At 42.2% G+C, this 17005-nt stretch overlaps 1 protein-coding gene across 1 annotated transcript in view; it reads left to right on the top strand.

Annotated features, from left to right (window-relative positions):
- Positions 1-13651, top strand: part of rab36 (RAB36, member RAS oncogene family) — a 43169-nt gene extending 29518 nt beyond the window's left edge. Inside the window, exons 9-11 of the mRNA XM_060843787.1 lie at positions 4580-4670; positions 10947-11066; positions 11920-13651. Of these exons, the coding sequence (XP_060699770.1) occupies positions 4580-4670; positions 10947-11066; positions 11920-11984 (276 nt within the window). The 3' untranslated portion in view covers positions 11985-13651. The remainder of the gene's footprint in view (positions 1-4579; positions 4671-10946; positions 11067-11919) is intronic.
- Positions 13652-17005: the final 3354 nt, after the last annotated feature.

Here is a 17005-nt window from a genome sequence, read left to right as displayed (position 1 = left end):
GCCTGTTCCTGTGCTGTACTTCTCCTTTGTTCTTTGTTCTTTTGGTCACGATGATAAAATGTTAAGAATTTTAAAAATCACAAAATACACATTCTGAAACCAAACATAAACCATGCCATATTTAATTCAAAATTAAACTTATCACAGTTGGGCATTCTCCTTAGTTGTTGCTTATGTGTGACTTTACTTGTCTTAATGCACTTACAAGGTACTATCCCAGTGTTCATGGCTTGTCTAATGGAATACTACTAATTTTCATTGAAGGATCTCCGAGTTATAGAAACGTACAGCATGGAAACAGACCCTCCGGTCCAGCCCATCCATGCCGACCAGATGTCCCACCTGCCAGCACCCAGCCCATATCCCTCCAAACCCTTCCTATTCATATACCCATCCAAATGCCTCTTAAATGTGACAATTGTACCAGCCTCCACCACATTCTCTGGCAGCTCATTCCATACACGTACCACCCTCTACATGAAAAAGTTGCCCCTTAGGTCTCTTTTTTATATCTTTCCCCTCTTCCCCCTAAACCTATGCCCTCTAGTTCTGGACTCACCGACCCCAGACTTTGCCTCTTTACCCTATCCATGCCCCTCATAATTTTGTAAACCTCTATAAGGTCACCCCTCAGCCTCTGACGCTCCAGGGAAAACAGTCCCAGCCTGTTCAGCCTCTCCCTATAACTCAAATCCTCCAACCCTGGCAACATCCTTGTAAATCTTTTCTTCTGAATCCTTTCAAGTTTTACAACATCTTTCTGATAGGAAGGAGACCAGAATTGCACACAATATTCCAACAGTGGCTTAACCAATGTCCTGTACAGCCGCAACATGACCTCCCAACTCCTGTACTCAATACTCTGACCAATAAAGGAAAGCATACCAAACGCTGCCTTCACTATCCTATCTACCTGTGACTCCACTTTCAAGGAGCTATCAGCCTGCACTCCAAGGTCTCTTTGTTCAGCAACACTCCCTAGGACCTTACCATTAGATATATAAGTCCTGCTAAGATTTGCTTTCCCAAAATGCAGCACCTCGCATTTATCTGAATTAAACTTCATCTGCCACTTCTCAGCCCATTGGCCCATCTGGTCCAGATCCTGTTGTAATCTGAGGTCACCCTCTTTGCTGTCCACTATACCTCCAATTTTGGTGTCATCTGCAAACTTACTAACTGTACCTCTTATACTCGCATCCAAATCATTTATGTAAATGACAAAACGTAGAGGACCCAGCACCGATCCTTGTGGCACGCCACTGGTCACAGGCCTCCTGTCTGAAAAACAACCCTCCACCACCACCCTCTGTCTCCTACCTTTGAGCCAGTTCTGTATCCAAATGGCTAATTCTCCCTGTATTCCATGAGATCTAACCTTGCTAATCAGTCTCCCATGGGGAACCTTGTCGTACACCTTACTGAAGTCCATATAGATCACATCTACTCCTCTTCCCTCATCAATCCTCTTTGTTATTTCTTCAAAAAACTCAATCAAATTAGTGAGACATGATTTCCCACGCACAAAGCCATGTTGACTATCCCGAATCAGTCCTTGCCCTTCCAAGCTCCCAACACATGCTGAAAATGTGTTGCTGGTTAAAGCACAGCAGGTCAGGCAGCATCCAAGGAACAGGAAATTCGACATTTCGGGCCAGAGCCCTTCTTCAGGAATGAGGAGAGTGTGCCAGGCAGGCTAAGATAAAAGGTAGGGAGGAGGGACTTGGGGGAGGGGCGATGGAGATGTGATAGGTGGAAGGAGGTCAAGGTGAGGGTGATAGGCCGGAGTGGGGTGGGGGCAGAGAGGTCAGGAAGAGGATTCCAGGTTAGGAGGGCGGTGCTGAGTTTGAGGGAACCGACTGAGACAAGGTGGGGGGAGGGGAAATGAGGAAACTGGAGAAATCTGAGTTCATCCCTTGTGGTTGGAGGGTTCCCAGGCGGAAGATGAGGCGCTCTTCCTCCAACCGTCGTGTTATGTTCTGCCGATGGAGGAGTCCAAGGACCTGCATGTCCTCTGGAGTGGGAGGGAGAGTTAAAGTGTTGAGCCACGGGGTGGTTGGATTGGTTGGTCCGGGCGTCCCTGAAGCGTTCTGCAAGTAGGCGGCCTGTCTCCCCAATATAGAGGAGGCCACATCGGGTGCAGCGGATGCAATAGATGTGTGTGGAGGTGCAGGTGAATTTGTGGCGGACATGGAAGGATCCCTTGGGGCCTTGGAGAGAAGTAAGGGAGGAGGTGTGGGCGCAAGTTTTACATTTCCTGCGGTTGCAGGGGAAGGTGCCGGGAGTGGAGGTTGGGTTGGTGGAGGGTGTGGACCTGACGAGACTACAAAAGCTCATAGTAGTGTGCAGTATCTGAGCTGATGGATGGATAGATAGTGACACAGGCTCTGGATGAGTGGGAGGGGTGGGACTACAAATATTGTTCTCCTGAATGAAGACAACAGTCTTGTGTTCTATAGATTCACTGCCATTCCTAGTAATTCACTGGAGGGAAGATCACTAACCTGCAAGAGCCTGGAAGACCCTTTTGATATCCAGAGTTATATTGGCAACACACTGAGATTGCATGGCTTCCTGAGTGTTGGATATTTGGTGAAAACTCCATGCACTGCAACGTAACCTGAAACATCCGCCATTTTACGGTTGGGTCTTCAAATATACAAACAGAGTTGGCCACCACCTTCATGCTGGACAGGATGGCTTAATCTTTGCCCAAAATTGTGTACGAAGTCCCTGCCAGGCTCATCACCATTCACTTGAAATCACAAGCAAATACTTTCTACACTAGAAATCCTGCCAAAATATACATTGTCTTTTTATTTAGCCTTGCACATTGAAGTTCTTATCTGACCTCATTTCATCAGGCCGATTTGTGCAACCGCACTTTCTTGCTATCCTTCTCCTTGAACTTGTTTGCAGTGCACTTGTGCCTTGATGCATCATCGTATGTTAATTCCACCTCTCATCTACATGTTGCTAATTAGTTTTAAACACTGTAGGTTCATTTAAATGGTGCCAGTGAGAAATGTGCCAATGCATGTCACCATTAAATCACACAACATCTGTTTAGTGGACAGACTGCCCGTATTACATTGAACAAGTGTGAGATAATCACATTACGACCTGCATGTCCATTTTCACGAGCACCTATCCTTGACTGCAAGATGTAGTAATGAAAATAATATGAGCATGAACAGGAGGATGAGATGTTTCCTGATGTTGCAGCCTAAATTACCTCAACCAATTGCATGCAGTGACGCCAAGAGCAGGTGAAAGGATGAGAATTCTGCAGTTTTATCGCTGTACCTTATCTCCTGACTCCTCAACTTTCTCTGCTATCTACAAGTACAAGTCAGCAATATATTTGAATACTCACTATAAGTGGCAGCACTCAAGATGATAAATAACATTCAGGACAAGGCAGCCTACTTAATCAGCACACTAAGATTGTTCTGCACATTAGAATATACTTAAAAGGGTGGTGAAATGCAGTCTGTTTGTTACACTGTGTAGTATATTCCAGATTGCTGTGCTCCCTCACATCTGTGCAGTTTCAGATGAACATTGCTGACATTAGGAATATAAATTGAGCTCACTGTGTAAAATGAGGTTCAGGCCATTCTAATCTAAGTGCCCTCTTGACAATGTACTAGGTTTTAATTACTGTTCAATTACAACCTCTCTGGCACCTCAAAGAATATGAAGTCTAATTCCTTCAGCTTTTGTCGTTTGGCATTTTTTAAAGTGTAACTTTTTTTCTTTCTGTTTCTCAATCCTATGTTTTTTTTTATTTATCAGTTTTGCCATGGAAGTCATTATTATAACTGGCACTTTACAGTTCAGGTTTGCCATTGCTTGTCAAGGATTCCTTAATCTGATTTATTAAGGAAATAACCAATTGCTTGTTTTTATGATAAATGTCCCAGATACCCTGTAAGGGAAGCTGCCTGTGTTTGAATGTTTGATTGTATTGGACTAACAATTTAATGTCAATGAACAGGTAGCTTGGACAGATTGAGAGTGGATTCATGGATTATTCTTTAGTGTGTAGAGGAGTGGGTGCGGAGGTAGATGGTGGGGATTGCATTGATGGGGAGGTAGGAAAGTTGACTAAGACCACAGTCGGATCAGCTATGATCTTATTTAATGGATAAATAGACATTGGGGGCAATTAGCCTACAATTGCTCTTGCTTCTTTGATTCTTATATAAGATAGCTGGTCTTTCTGTTTATGTACCAAATCTCATGATTCATCTACTATTTTCTCTTCCGAACCACCTGACCAAATATTTTCAAATCCTTCCATGGCCTCTATCCTCAGTGTGACTGTAATCCCTCCTCCAAATCCACAGCCCTCCAAGATATCAGTACTTATCTAATTCTGGCCTCTTGAGCATTCCCAATTTTAATTGCTCCACTACTGACAGCCATAACCTCAGTTACATTGACCTTGCATTCTTCCTGACACTCCCACCTCCTCACTTGCTTTTAAGACATCTCTTAAAACCTACGTGATAGTTTTTGTCATTGACCAATAATTCCTTATGTAACTCTGTCATTATTTGTGTTTACGTACCAGTCGCAGGCTGAATATGAACGAACAGAAGCTGATGCCATTAAGATAGCTACTGAGATGCAAGCAGAGTATTGGGCTGTGTCTTCTAAAACGGGTGAGTGTTTAGAAAAGCATAAGCAGTTGTGCCTGTGGACCACAGAACCACGCACACATTCAAATGACATTTTATATTTATATAGTATTAGCATATGATCAAAATGTCTCCATTTTTAAAAAGGTTATTTAAAATATTTTTGAGTCACATGAGAACATATCAAAGTCAACATTGAAAAGGTATTTGAATAGAAGTGACAGTCAAGAAGGCACATCAACACCTCTTTCTCAGGCAGCTAAAGAAATTTGGCTTATCCATAAGGACCTTCACCAATGTCTACAGATGCACCATTGAAATCATACTGTCCGGATGTATATTAGCCTGGTATGGCAACTACTCTGCCCAGGACCGAAAGAAACTACAAAAGGTTGTGTGCACAGCCCAGGCCATTGTGGAAGCCAGCCTTCCATCCACAGCTCCATGGAAAGGCTGCCAACATCATCAAAAACCAATCTGTCAGGCAGAAGATACCAAAGCTTGAGCACACACCAGCAGGCTCAGGAACAGCTTCTTCCTGGCTGTTACTAGACTAATGAATAGACTGTCTATCCTCAAATAATGCTAACGTTGATCTCATCTCGCACACCATGTGCAATGTAACCTGTGTGTCTCTAAGTTTTTTTTTTACACCCTGTGTGTATATCCTTGCCTAGTATGATCTGTCTGCATGTCAACAAAGCTTTTCGCTGTAGTCATGTGACAATAAAATCAATCAATAAGTACATGAATAAGAAATGTTTGGAAGGGTATGTCCCAAGCACAGGCAATTTTGGACTAATTTAATTTCGGATTATGGTCAGCATGAACTGGTTGTACTGAAAGACCTGTTACTATGCTGTATGACTCTATGACCAAAAGCTGAGATAACCAGATAGTTTTTGAGAAGCAGTGAGGTTCAGGAATTCCCAAGTTTAGGGTCAACTCAGTTGAAGGCACAGCTGCCAATCGTAGAGATGTTAAAATCAGTGAAGCACTAAGCTGGAATTGGAGGGGACAATGATCTCAAAGATTTGTATGTATATAAGCAAAATTTGAGGAGTATGATTCACAAACATATGGTGTGAAACAGATTATGAAACTATTTACAGAGGCTGACATTCCAAAGATGCACAGATGCCTGGAATGGTCACACAATTCCTGCACATACTGGGGAGCTTTGTGACTGCCTGAAAAGGAGTTCCAAATTTCAGAACCATGGGATTATTTTTCTAATTCCCAGTTCTCAAAGAAGACCATAAGTTCTCTGAAATTCCACTGAGATTTTCCCAGTCTCTTGCCATAACTTCAGTAGTAGTTGATTTTGAAATTAAAATCATTTGCAATTGCATGACTGATTCATAGTAATTGGGCCATTTGCTTCCCCAAAGGAGCATTGTGTTAGTAAACATTTCTTTTCCTGATGCGTTGTGCTTTTTAAGTCATTTAGTAAGCATGTTGAAATGGCTCAGTCCATGATAATGCTGGGTTCCTGTCACTGCTGTGGTTGTGCCCAATTTCTGCATTCTGTATTATTTGTCTCATTATTTTGCTCCTATTTTCCAAATATTCAAAAAAAGCACTGTACTTTCACATATTTGTGTGTGTTTGGTAAGTCTCGATATTTATTAACCAAAGATTTCCAGTTGTATATTTCACTCCGAAGACATCCAGGAAGCATACTTACAGGCAATTCCCAATACATTGTGTATAATTTTACGGTTCCTTACTGATGGGTTTGAAGGAAAGGGCTTAAAGGTTGTGGCCTGTCCTGCCCCTGACCTGTCTTTCACTTAACATGGGCTCAGTGGCACATCAGGTGGCCGTTGTCCTAATTGAACAGTTAAATACTTCATCCTACTTCTGCGATATTTTACCTGTAATAGGCAGGCAGGAGGCTGGAAGAACACAGCCAGCTAGGCAGCATCAGTAGGTGGAGAAATTGGCGTTTTGGGTGTAACCCTTCTTCAGGATTGGGGGTGGGGTGAGCTGCAGATAGAGAAAGGCGGGGGCAGGCTGGTGAAGTGGGAAGACAGGTAGAGGGTATGACTGGTTGGTCAATGGGAGGAAGCAGTGGAAGGGAGTGGGTGGGCTTGGAAGGGAGTTGGGGAAGGAGGTTATTTGAAATTGGAGAACTTAATGTTGAGTCCTCCAGGAGGTAGAGTGCCCAGGCAGAAGATAAGGTGTTATTCCTCCAATAGGAGCTGTGGTTTGTTTTGGCAGTGGAAGAGGCCAAGGATGATCATGTCGGAAAGGGAGTGGTTAGGGGAATTGAAATGGGCAGTGACTGGGAGGTCCAGTTGGCCCCTGCAGACGCGGCTGAGTTGCTCGGTGAGCCATTCCCTGTGTTTACGTTCGGTCTCCCCGATGTAGAGAAGACCACAGAAGTACCTGATGCAGTAAACTAGGTTGGAAGAGAGGCAGGTAATCTCTGTCTCATTTGGAAGGACTGTTTGGAGCCCTGGATGGAGGTCAGAGGGGTGGTGACCGGCAGGTTTTGCATCTTTTCTGGTTGCAGGGGAAGGTGTGGCAGATGAGGCGCACCCCAGATGGGTGATGTGGCAGCTTCACTAAACAAAAGTGAGCCACAATCTCCAACTTATTGGACCAGCCTATCCACCATTCTACCATTACCATTAAGCTAGAAAATCAAATCTGGCTAAATGAATAATGCAGGAGAAATTCCGGGAGCTGCACCAGCCATATGTAAAAATAAAATATCAATCCAGTAAAGTTAAATTAGGATTACATTCATGTTAAACAGTGGAAGCAGCCTGTGATTTAAAAAAAAGCTTAGTGATCCTAGGGCTGGAATAGAACAAAGCTCTGGGATTTTACCACATCAGTCTTAACTCTTAAGTCTACCAGTGTGACTTAGCTTCAGGTCTCATTACTGCCTTGATCAAAACATGGACAAAAAGGCTGAATACCAGATCAGCAGGGAGAATCATTGCACGTGATATCAATTGCCTTAGTGTTGGTGCTGCTGAACTGCTGGATCTATGATCATGCTGGCAGCTTTGTGAGTGAGGCCACTGTTCTTAACTGTATAGCAACTATAGTATTGGACTCTCAATTGGCTATCACCAGAAATATGCTGCCCAGGATACCAAAACTCTCAAAGTAAGCTGGTTCTGTAATTGGGAAATCTGCACTAAATAATCCTGAATCCCTAAGAATTATGCTGACTACCAATACAAGAATGTCAGTCAGACTGAGTGTGGTACACTTGCCCATGTTGGAAGTTGCGTATAATAATACACAGAGCCTTGTTCTTTGCAAACAGGAAGAACATGTAATGTCAATGAGCTTGTTTCAACTCTCAAAAAGGTCACAGCCAGTAATTCTCTTGTTAATTTCTCAGGGCAATGCCTTGACCAATTACGGTCAACCTGCCTGGTTTAAATTTCAACAAAGCTTGATAGTTAACTGTCAGTCATCATCTAACTAGTGAATTCTCCATGACAATGCCTCTACCAATCAGAGTCCACTTGCAAAACAATCAACAGTCTCTTCCCTTTTAGTATAATATAATTAAGACAATCAGGTGTAGATGCAGAAGTAAGCTATTGAATCTGGTCAAAGAGATCAAGGCTGTTCTGATCATCCTCAACTTCACTTTCCTGCCTTCATCTCATAACACTTGATTCCCTTACCGATTGAAAGTCTCCCTGTCAGTCTTGAATGTACTGAACTAAGAAGCAGTAAAGAATTCCGCAGATTGACTACCTTCTAAGAGAAGAAATTCCTCTTTATCTCTACTTTAAATGGGTGTCCCCTCACTCCAAGATTATGCTTTTGGTCTTCCACTCCATCACATGGAGAAACAACCTCTAGTGTAACTCTGTCAAGTCTCCTAAGAAACTTTAAGTTTTATTAAGGACTCCTCTTTATTCTTCTAAATTCCGCATGAGTACAAGCCCAACCTACTCCATCTTTTCTCTAAAGAAAATCCTTCCATACCCAAGATCAATCAAGTGAACCTTCTCTGGACTGCCTATAATGCCAGTACACCTTTCCTTAGATAAGGGAACCAAAACTGTTTTCAGTATGCCAGCTGTGGTCTGGCCCGTGTCTTGGAAAATTTAAGCAAGACCTTCCTATATTTATACTTCATTCCCCTTGTAATAAAGGCCAACATTCCGTTTTCCTTCCCTATTACTGAGCTTAGATGCTAGCCTTGGGATTCATTCACTAGAACTCCAAATCTCTCTGCAATCTTTTTCAGCTTTGCTATTCTTAAGATGAGAGATTTACAAAAGACATAGGAGGCAATTTTTTTTTACACAGGTAGTGGTTCACGTGTGGAATGCACTTCCTCAGAAAGTACAATTACAATGTTTAAAAGACATTTGAATAGTTACATGAATAGGAATGATTTGGAGGGATCTGGAACAGGTATAGGCAGGTGGGACTAGTTTAGTTTGGGCTTAAATCTGGCATAGACTGGTGTCTCTATATATTTTCCCACATTATATTCCATCGTTCAAGTCTTTTGCTAATCATTTACCATGACCATTTCCCTCTGTTAAATGCCATGTGTCATGCTCACAATTTGCTTTCCCACTTATTTTTGTGTCATCCACAAAATACATTCTCTTTCTTCATCTATAAAACCATAAGAAACAGGAATAGGCCACTTGGCCCCTGGAGCCTGCTCCACCATTCAATAGAGCAATGGCTGATCCGTCATTCCTCACATCCATTTTCCTGCCCTTCCCCATAACCCTCAATTCCCCGACTAATCAAGAATCTACGTATCTTGGCCTTAAATATACACAGGGACTCTGTCCCCACAGCTCTCTGTGACAAGAAGTTCCAAAGACCCCAAGAAAAGAAATTGCTCCTCATTTCAGTCTTAAATTGGTACCCTTTTATACTGAGACTATGCCCTCTCGTTCTAAACTCTCTCATCAGAGGAAACATCCTCTCAGAAGTTGCCCCTTCAGAAATCTATGTTTCAATGTGATCACCTTTCATCCTCCTAAACTCGAGTGGAGTCTCAACCTGTTTAAACTTTGGACAGGAGACAGTCCCTCCATACCAGGGATCTTCCGAAGTCATTGATGTACATTGTAAATAATTTCGGTCCCAGCATTGATTCCTATGGCACTCCATTAATTACAGGTTGCCATTCTGAAAATTTTCCCTTACCCCAACTCTCATCTTATTATGAAGAACCCTTATGTAGAATACCTTATCGACTACCTTTGGTTGCGCAGCCCTCAGAGATTCTGCACATGCCAATCCACATTCTGGCACATTGACTTCGACTTCCTGGTAGTCATTGCCATGCAGAAACCTCAGAGGCCCACTCAGTGGTAGGAAAAATGATAGGGAATGTAGCTTTTGCAAGTTCAAAAGATTATTTCTCCTGCATTGGTATTTCTTGATGAGAGCAAAACAAGAAAAATTCAACAAAATATATTTTTTGTTGGCAATGGGCAAGTTCTGTACAGTCAAGCCTTTAACAGGGAATTGTATAAATACTTGGAGAGAAAAAAAAATTCAGGTTTATTAGGGAACAGCAAGAGAGAGAGACTAATTGAATAACTCTACTAAAGAGTTAGAACAGTCAGCTAGATTTTCTGTTATTGTGCTGCAATGTCGCATGAACTTGATTTTGGAAACAGGTAATGCCAATACAGAGGGTCCAAGACAGGCAAAAATGGTGGTTTAGCACAGTTAGAATAAGTCTCATGTTACTAAAAGGTAAAGTTGCCGTAGTCCTACACTCTCTTTAGAGAGAGATAGAGAAAGGCAACAAATGGTTTAACCTGAGGGTCACTACACCTCAGTCAAGAGGTGAGGTTGAGAAGATGGGCCCTTCATGGTGACCTCAGCCAGTGGGACCCACACTTTTTGGCATCATTCCACAACACAAACCAGCTGTCCAGCCAACTGTTAACTATGTATAGAGATGTATCTAACCAGGAAAACTAAGGAACCACTGGATGGGTGATAGGGAAAGATATACAGATGGCTGAAGCAGCCAAATTGGTTCTGGTAAAAACAGACTGAATTCACTCAGCCTAATCCTCGCTTTTAAGTTGCGAGATCCATCTCTACCAATAGTAGTTCATGGAACGTGCCTATCGTTTTGACTAGTAGACATACAATAGATATACTCTGCATTTGCAGCTGGTGACCTTCAAAGTGTATGGGATGTGTGGAATTGTACTTTAAGTTTATAAATTACTGTGGCTAGTACAATCAATATACAAGGTAATTAAACATAAGCCATGCAGTACTTTGAATTAAATTGGGAGAATTGAACTTGCAGTATAATTCTTCCCATAGGTGAAAATGTCAGAGAATTCTTCTTCAGAGTGGCAGCCTTGGCATTTGAAGCATCTTTACTGAAAGATCTGGAAAGAAAAGACTTTCCCCGTGCAAAGATTGGTGAGGATAACACAATCCGTAAGTATTTATTGGAATCTATTGGAATTTTACACAAGTGTTCTCAGATTACGATTTTTAAAAGTTCTAAATTGGAAGTTTTGACCATTACCTGGGAAGGCAAATTGGTTTTTGTTAAGGATTCATGTCTGTTACTGTCTCACTTTTTACAGGCTGTTACTAGTTCATAATTTCATCCTCCCACCCATTCCCAACATCCACCCACATTTCTCTGAGAAAAAAATGGAATGCAGTGGTTCAAAATGTTGGCTCATCACTACCTTCTTGAGGGAAATTAGGGGTCACCAATAAATGCTGATCTTATAAGTAATGCCCACATCCAAAGAAATTACTGAAATATCTTCCCCAATGATAAGTTGATCAGTTTTCTCAGATTCTTTGAGTGATGGTTTCTATTGGACTTTCAATTTTACTTATGGTTTGACTGGTAAGCAAGTTCAAACAGATGTGTTGCAAATCTTTGAGTTACCAGTATTTGCCAATACATGTGTGGTAGCGACAGATTCTACCATGATGTAGCAGGGCTGGGTTTTGCAGCTTTCTCTGTCAATAAGGTATAAACTGCACTTAGCTTTTTTCTAATTATAAAGATAGAATGGGATGTGGGGATAGTGTGGGAAGAATCTAACGATAAAGCAAACTACTCCTTCTGTCTCTTAACATGACTGCTTGAGGAGAGCTTCAGAAGAATGTTTCTCAGAAATGGGGTATTAATCTGATCAACCTAGGAGTAAATGAGATAAAGTAAGAATATTGATTTAAGGAGGGGACAAAATACAGTAATGGCCACTAAGTTTTAACAAAGAGAAAAACTCAATGTAAATTTGCAAATTTTTTTCTTCTAAAAATACAGGAATGGATAAAGTTACAGCTGGGTACTCGGAAAGCAGGATCAATTCCACCACTGGCTGCTGCTGAAGTTAAATATACAGTCTTTCGTAACACTGGTCAATCCTCTATTTGGTTCATTTACCATAGTATTGGCAAGCATAATACACGGACTGCAGCCTGATGGCGAGTTGAGTTCAGATGGTTTATGTAAATAGAAAAACCTACAATAACTAGAAACTCCATAACACCAGGACTCTGAACAGAAATTGAGTTTTGGGTTGAAGTGGGCCTTTTAGAAAGAATATTAATAATTTTTTAGGGTAAAGGACAAATTGTATTGATTTAATAAAAATGTACAAAACAAAATTATCTGAGATAAATGCCACTGATTGGTGTTATTTATTAATTTGGATTAAGGATTATTTAGTTGCTAATACCACTAATGTCAAACACTTCAGTGTGCCTTAATGCCTCTAAAAATCATTTTTTTCTAAGTTACCCTTGTGTGAAACAGTAGTCATTTTGCTAAATTGATCAAGGTCCTTGAGATCATTGTGTGTTGTTTTTGTAAAATATGAGCATATCATTTTTCGTTATTAACAAAACTATTTCAATGATCAGGGTCCAAAACTGGAACTCTGAAGATGTCAAGGGATCTTTAACATTTTTTGGGGTGAAGACAAGTGAACATTGAAAGTAAATGGAACTATTAATTATTAAGCAATCCTAATCTTCAGTCCCCAGTGCTGGCATTAATCTTTTGTGGTCAGTCTTTTAGGAATTTCCTGTTTAATGTACCAAATGTGATTAGAGTTTAGAGTTAAGAGATTATGGCATGTAAGAGGTCTATGTCTGTGACTGATAAGGTAGTCAAAGGTTGATGCCTTTTCCTCTTCAATGATAAATCCTAAGCTTTATCCTTGCATCTAGGAGAACTGTTAGGGAGATCTGGGCTGTTCTACATGAAGGAGGAGAGAGAAATCCCAAATTAGGAGGAGGTAGCTTGAATTGTTCTTCTGGCTAGTTGCTTAATTAAAGAATGACTTTGATAGAAATATTGGATTTTTTTTCTTTTTGCAATGAACGCATAGAATAAGATTTGAAAACATATCATAGAAGCATAGAATCCCAGGCCAGCATAAATCTGAGGCACAAAGGCTGTTTTAGTTGACACTGATAGAGTTTTATCCAAAATATTGCTGTGTTAACTCCTCCACTGAATTCAATTTATGCTGCTTAGTCAGACAAATTAGAGAAGAGAACAGGCTTGCTGATCTGTTTTCCTCATAGCCCTGCCCCAACGCAAAAAACACACACACACACACACACACACACACACACACACACACACACACAAAGAGTTCTGTCCTCTGAATCTAGATTGATCTGTTGACACTGCCAAACCTCCAAGGGGTGACCTGAGTAACAATGTGATTCCAGACAAGATTTGGATTCTGGTCCAAATTGTGCAATGTTCCCTCCCTATGTCACTACCAATGTCTTTGGACTTGTGTTCAGACATTTACCTCTGATTTGATTGATGCTAAATTCAAAGGTAACACCCTTTCAGTAAAGGGTAGTGAGTTGTATCTATGTACATTTATCTTCAAGGACATCAGGTGCTGTGTGTATGTAAGGCTGAAACACCAACTGTCAGTTACTCTGACTGAATGTGCATGACAGTGACATTATTTGGTCTGCTGTTATGTTTATTTTATGACTTATATTTTAAATAAACTCAGTCACAAAATTAATTGTTTCCTGAAGAATGGTTGATTCTTAGTTCAATGCAGTTAACATGACAAGGTGACCAGCAGTGGGCATTACTGTTTAAAGCCTTGAAATTGTTAACAATCTAAAGAAGCCATGAAAAGCCTGAAGAGCAACAGCAATTACAATTCTATACAAAAACCCACTAGATGTCCAAAGGGAAACAGTAAAAGGAAATTATGCACAATTCTAAAGAGCTGTGAGTACAACTTTTGTGAAGTATGCTTTTAAAACAAAAAGCAAGCAGACAGTCCCAGAAAACAGAAACTGTTTAGACTGAATGTTTACAGCAAAACTGAATTGGAACTGCTGGACTGAAGCTGTTTTATGAGTGAAAATAGACTAATTTTACCAAAAACAATTTTGAAGCCTGGAAAATTTTCAGTAAAAGTTGGAGATTTTGTAAATTGGAAAATTCCATGGTGATGTTGTTAAAACTGGAAAGAAAGAATAAATCTGCCATTTTGTTTTTAAGGAAAGAGTAATTTTCCTCTGCTCTTTTAAGAACGCAAAGTGAGCTCAAAAGCTGTAAAAACCTTTTTAAAAAATAATTCAAGAGCCTTATTGTAACAGTCTAACCATCTCCAGAGCTTTTTTGCTTTAGGATTACTACATTATTGAGTAGGTGGTTGCATCCTACGTAAGTTTTCAAGAAAGTTTTACTCGAGAAATTAAACATTGCTCATGTCGAACAGCTAATATGGATTACCTGTATGTGTCCCGCACGTTTTCAGTCAGATCCACTGACATCAAGCTGGTATTCTTCTCTGACCACTGTCTCCTGCTGGCCGACTGTAACCTACAGGATGAGCAGTGGGTTGGCAAGGGAATGTGGAAGCTGAACACGAAATTGTTGACCCCAGAACACATTGAGGAACTCAAAAGGGATTACACAGGTTGGAGAACAGTGAAGCCCCTCTTTGAGTCTCCAGTGGACAGGTGGGAAACAGTAAAAGGGAACACCAAAAGATTCTTCATCCTCAAACGTGTTCAGAAAGCGAGGAGAAATGGGGAAAACTGCCCAAACTTCAGGAAACTATGCAGAACCCGTTCCTGCTGCAGACGATGGGGATCGATGTCACAGAGGACCTCCAGGAAGTGAAGGGCCAGCAAGCCTCACTCTTTGCCTCAGAGGCCTCCAAGATAATCTTCCAGTCCAGACTCTGCTTCAGAAGGTTCACAAGGAGAACTCCGTGCTCAGCAGCCTGAAGGAAGATGGCGGCTCAGTAATGTCATCTCAGTCTGATACCATAAGAATCAGCAAATCTTTCTATGCCAGTCTGTATGAAACAAAGCCCATTGACAGTGTGGCCTCCCAGTTGTTCCTGTCCCCTATCACAGAGGTTTTGGACAACAGCATGTGGGAGAGGCTGGACCAGCTGCTGTTTCTGGTTGAGCTGACCAAAGCCCTCAAGTCCTTTGAAAGAATAAAGCTCCTGGAAGTGATGGCTTACCTGTTGAGTTCTATTCTGCTCTATGGGACTTGATTGGCCAGGACCTACTGGAGCTGTATGTCAGTATACTTCTGGCAGATACCATGAGTGAATCTACGAGGAATGGCATCATCACCCTCATCTACAAGCAGAAGGGGGGGTAGGGAGGAAATTTAAAATTGGTAACTAATCTTGTCAAAGGTCATTGCCAACTGGGTCAGGTCTGCTCTGGGATTGGTAATTCACCCTGACCAAACCTATACTGTACCAGGCAGGAAGACCGCCGAGAGTCTCGCACTCCTCAGGAATACAATCGCCTACGTGCAGGACAGGGGAGTGAACACTTATCAACCTGGACCAGGAGAAAGCAATATCACACACATACATGAGAGATGTTCTCTCCAAAATGGGCTTTGTGGAGGGAATCTACAATTGTTGCTTTACACCAATATTGTCAGTGCAGTCTCAATCAATGGGTGGGAATCAGAAAGCTTTCCAATCAGATCTGGAGTCACACAGGACTGCCCTCTCTCTTTCCTGCTTTGTTTGTGTGCTTTTGTAGAGCCATTTGCCAAGTCAAATAGGAAGGATGCGAGCCTGAGAGGGGTGACTATTCCTGGCAATGGGGGCCTACAGGTTAAGGCCTCCCTGTACATGGATGACATCGCCATTTTTTTGCTCGGATCCCCAGTCAGAGTACAAACTTGTATGCATCTATGACTAGTTTGAACGGGCCTCGCGGGCCAAGGTAAATCGAGGCAAGAGCAAAGCTTTGCCCTTTGGAAACTCGGCCATCCAATCCTCTATCTCCTTCATTGTCAGGTGAGGCGTGCACCGGTCGTTCTCTATCATGGTAAAAACCTGGTCATCAGGTGTTAGGTGCTGTCGGTGTTGTTGTGTATAGTGCAGGTCTGGCCTATTCCCCGAACCTGTGCTGCCGCAGTCACCCAGACCGTCTTTCACTTCATGTGGAGATCGAAGATGGACTGTGTCCCTTCGGACAATGTATAAAGATCTAGACAAAGGAGGAAAAAACATACCCAACAGTACCCACACCCTGATGACCACCTTTGTGTGTGGCTGCATCAAACTGCGTGAATCCCTGGTATGCAAACACCAAGTGTCACTACATTACTGAGGTTCTACCTGTCCCCGGTGTTGCAAAGGATGTGTCGTGGAATTCTCCAAGTAGTTTGACTCTTCCGTATCATCTGTCTTTCGTGGAGAAATTTGTGAAGGAAAACACCTTTGACACAAGTCCATCAGGAAATGGTCAGCACGTAGTGTCCTTGAGACTCTACGGGAAAAGGAGAGAGCGGATCCTGTCAAGCAGTTCCCTGAGCAGACTGTCAAAGTCATTTAGGTGAAGACTGCAGATGCTGGAGATCAGAGTCAAGATTAGAAAGGTGTTGGAAAAGCACAGCAGGTCAGGCAGCATCCAAGGAGCAGGAAAAATCAACATTTCGGGCAAAAGCCCTTCATCAGGAATGAGGAAGGGAGCCTCCGTGGTGGAGAGATAAATAGGAGGGGGGTGGGGCTGGAGAGAAGGTGGGGATAAAGGTGACAGGTCAGAGAGGAGAGTGGAGCGGCTAAGTGGGAAGGAAGATTGGCAGATAAGACAGGTCATAAGGATTAGCAGGTTGGAGCTGGGGTAAGGTGGGGGAGGGGAAATAAGCAAACTGGTGAAGTTCACATTGAGGCCCTGGGGTTGAAGTATTCCGAGGCAGAAGATGAGGCATTCTTCCTCCAGGTGTTGGATGGTGAGGGAGTGGCAGTGGAGGAGGTCCAGGACCTGTATGTTTTCGACAGAATGGGAGGGGGAGTTGAAGTGTTCGGCCACAGGGAGGTGGGGCTGATTGGTGTGGGTGTCTCGGAGATGTTCCCGAAAGTGCTCTGCGAGAAGGC

This window comes from Hemiscyllium ocellatum, chromosome 24 (assembly GCF_020745735.1).
Source record: "Hemiscyllium ocellatum isolate sHemOce1 chromosome 24, sHemOce1.pat.X.cur, whole genome shotgun sequence".
NCBI lineage: Eukaryota > Metazoa > Chordata > Chondrichthyes > Orectolobiformes > Hemiscylliidae > Hemiscyllium > Hemiscyllium ocellatum.
Note: the sequence above shows the minus strand (reverse complement) of the source record. Positions and strands in the feature narration are given on the sequence as shown.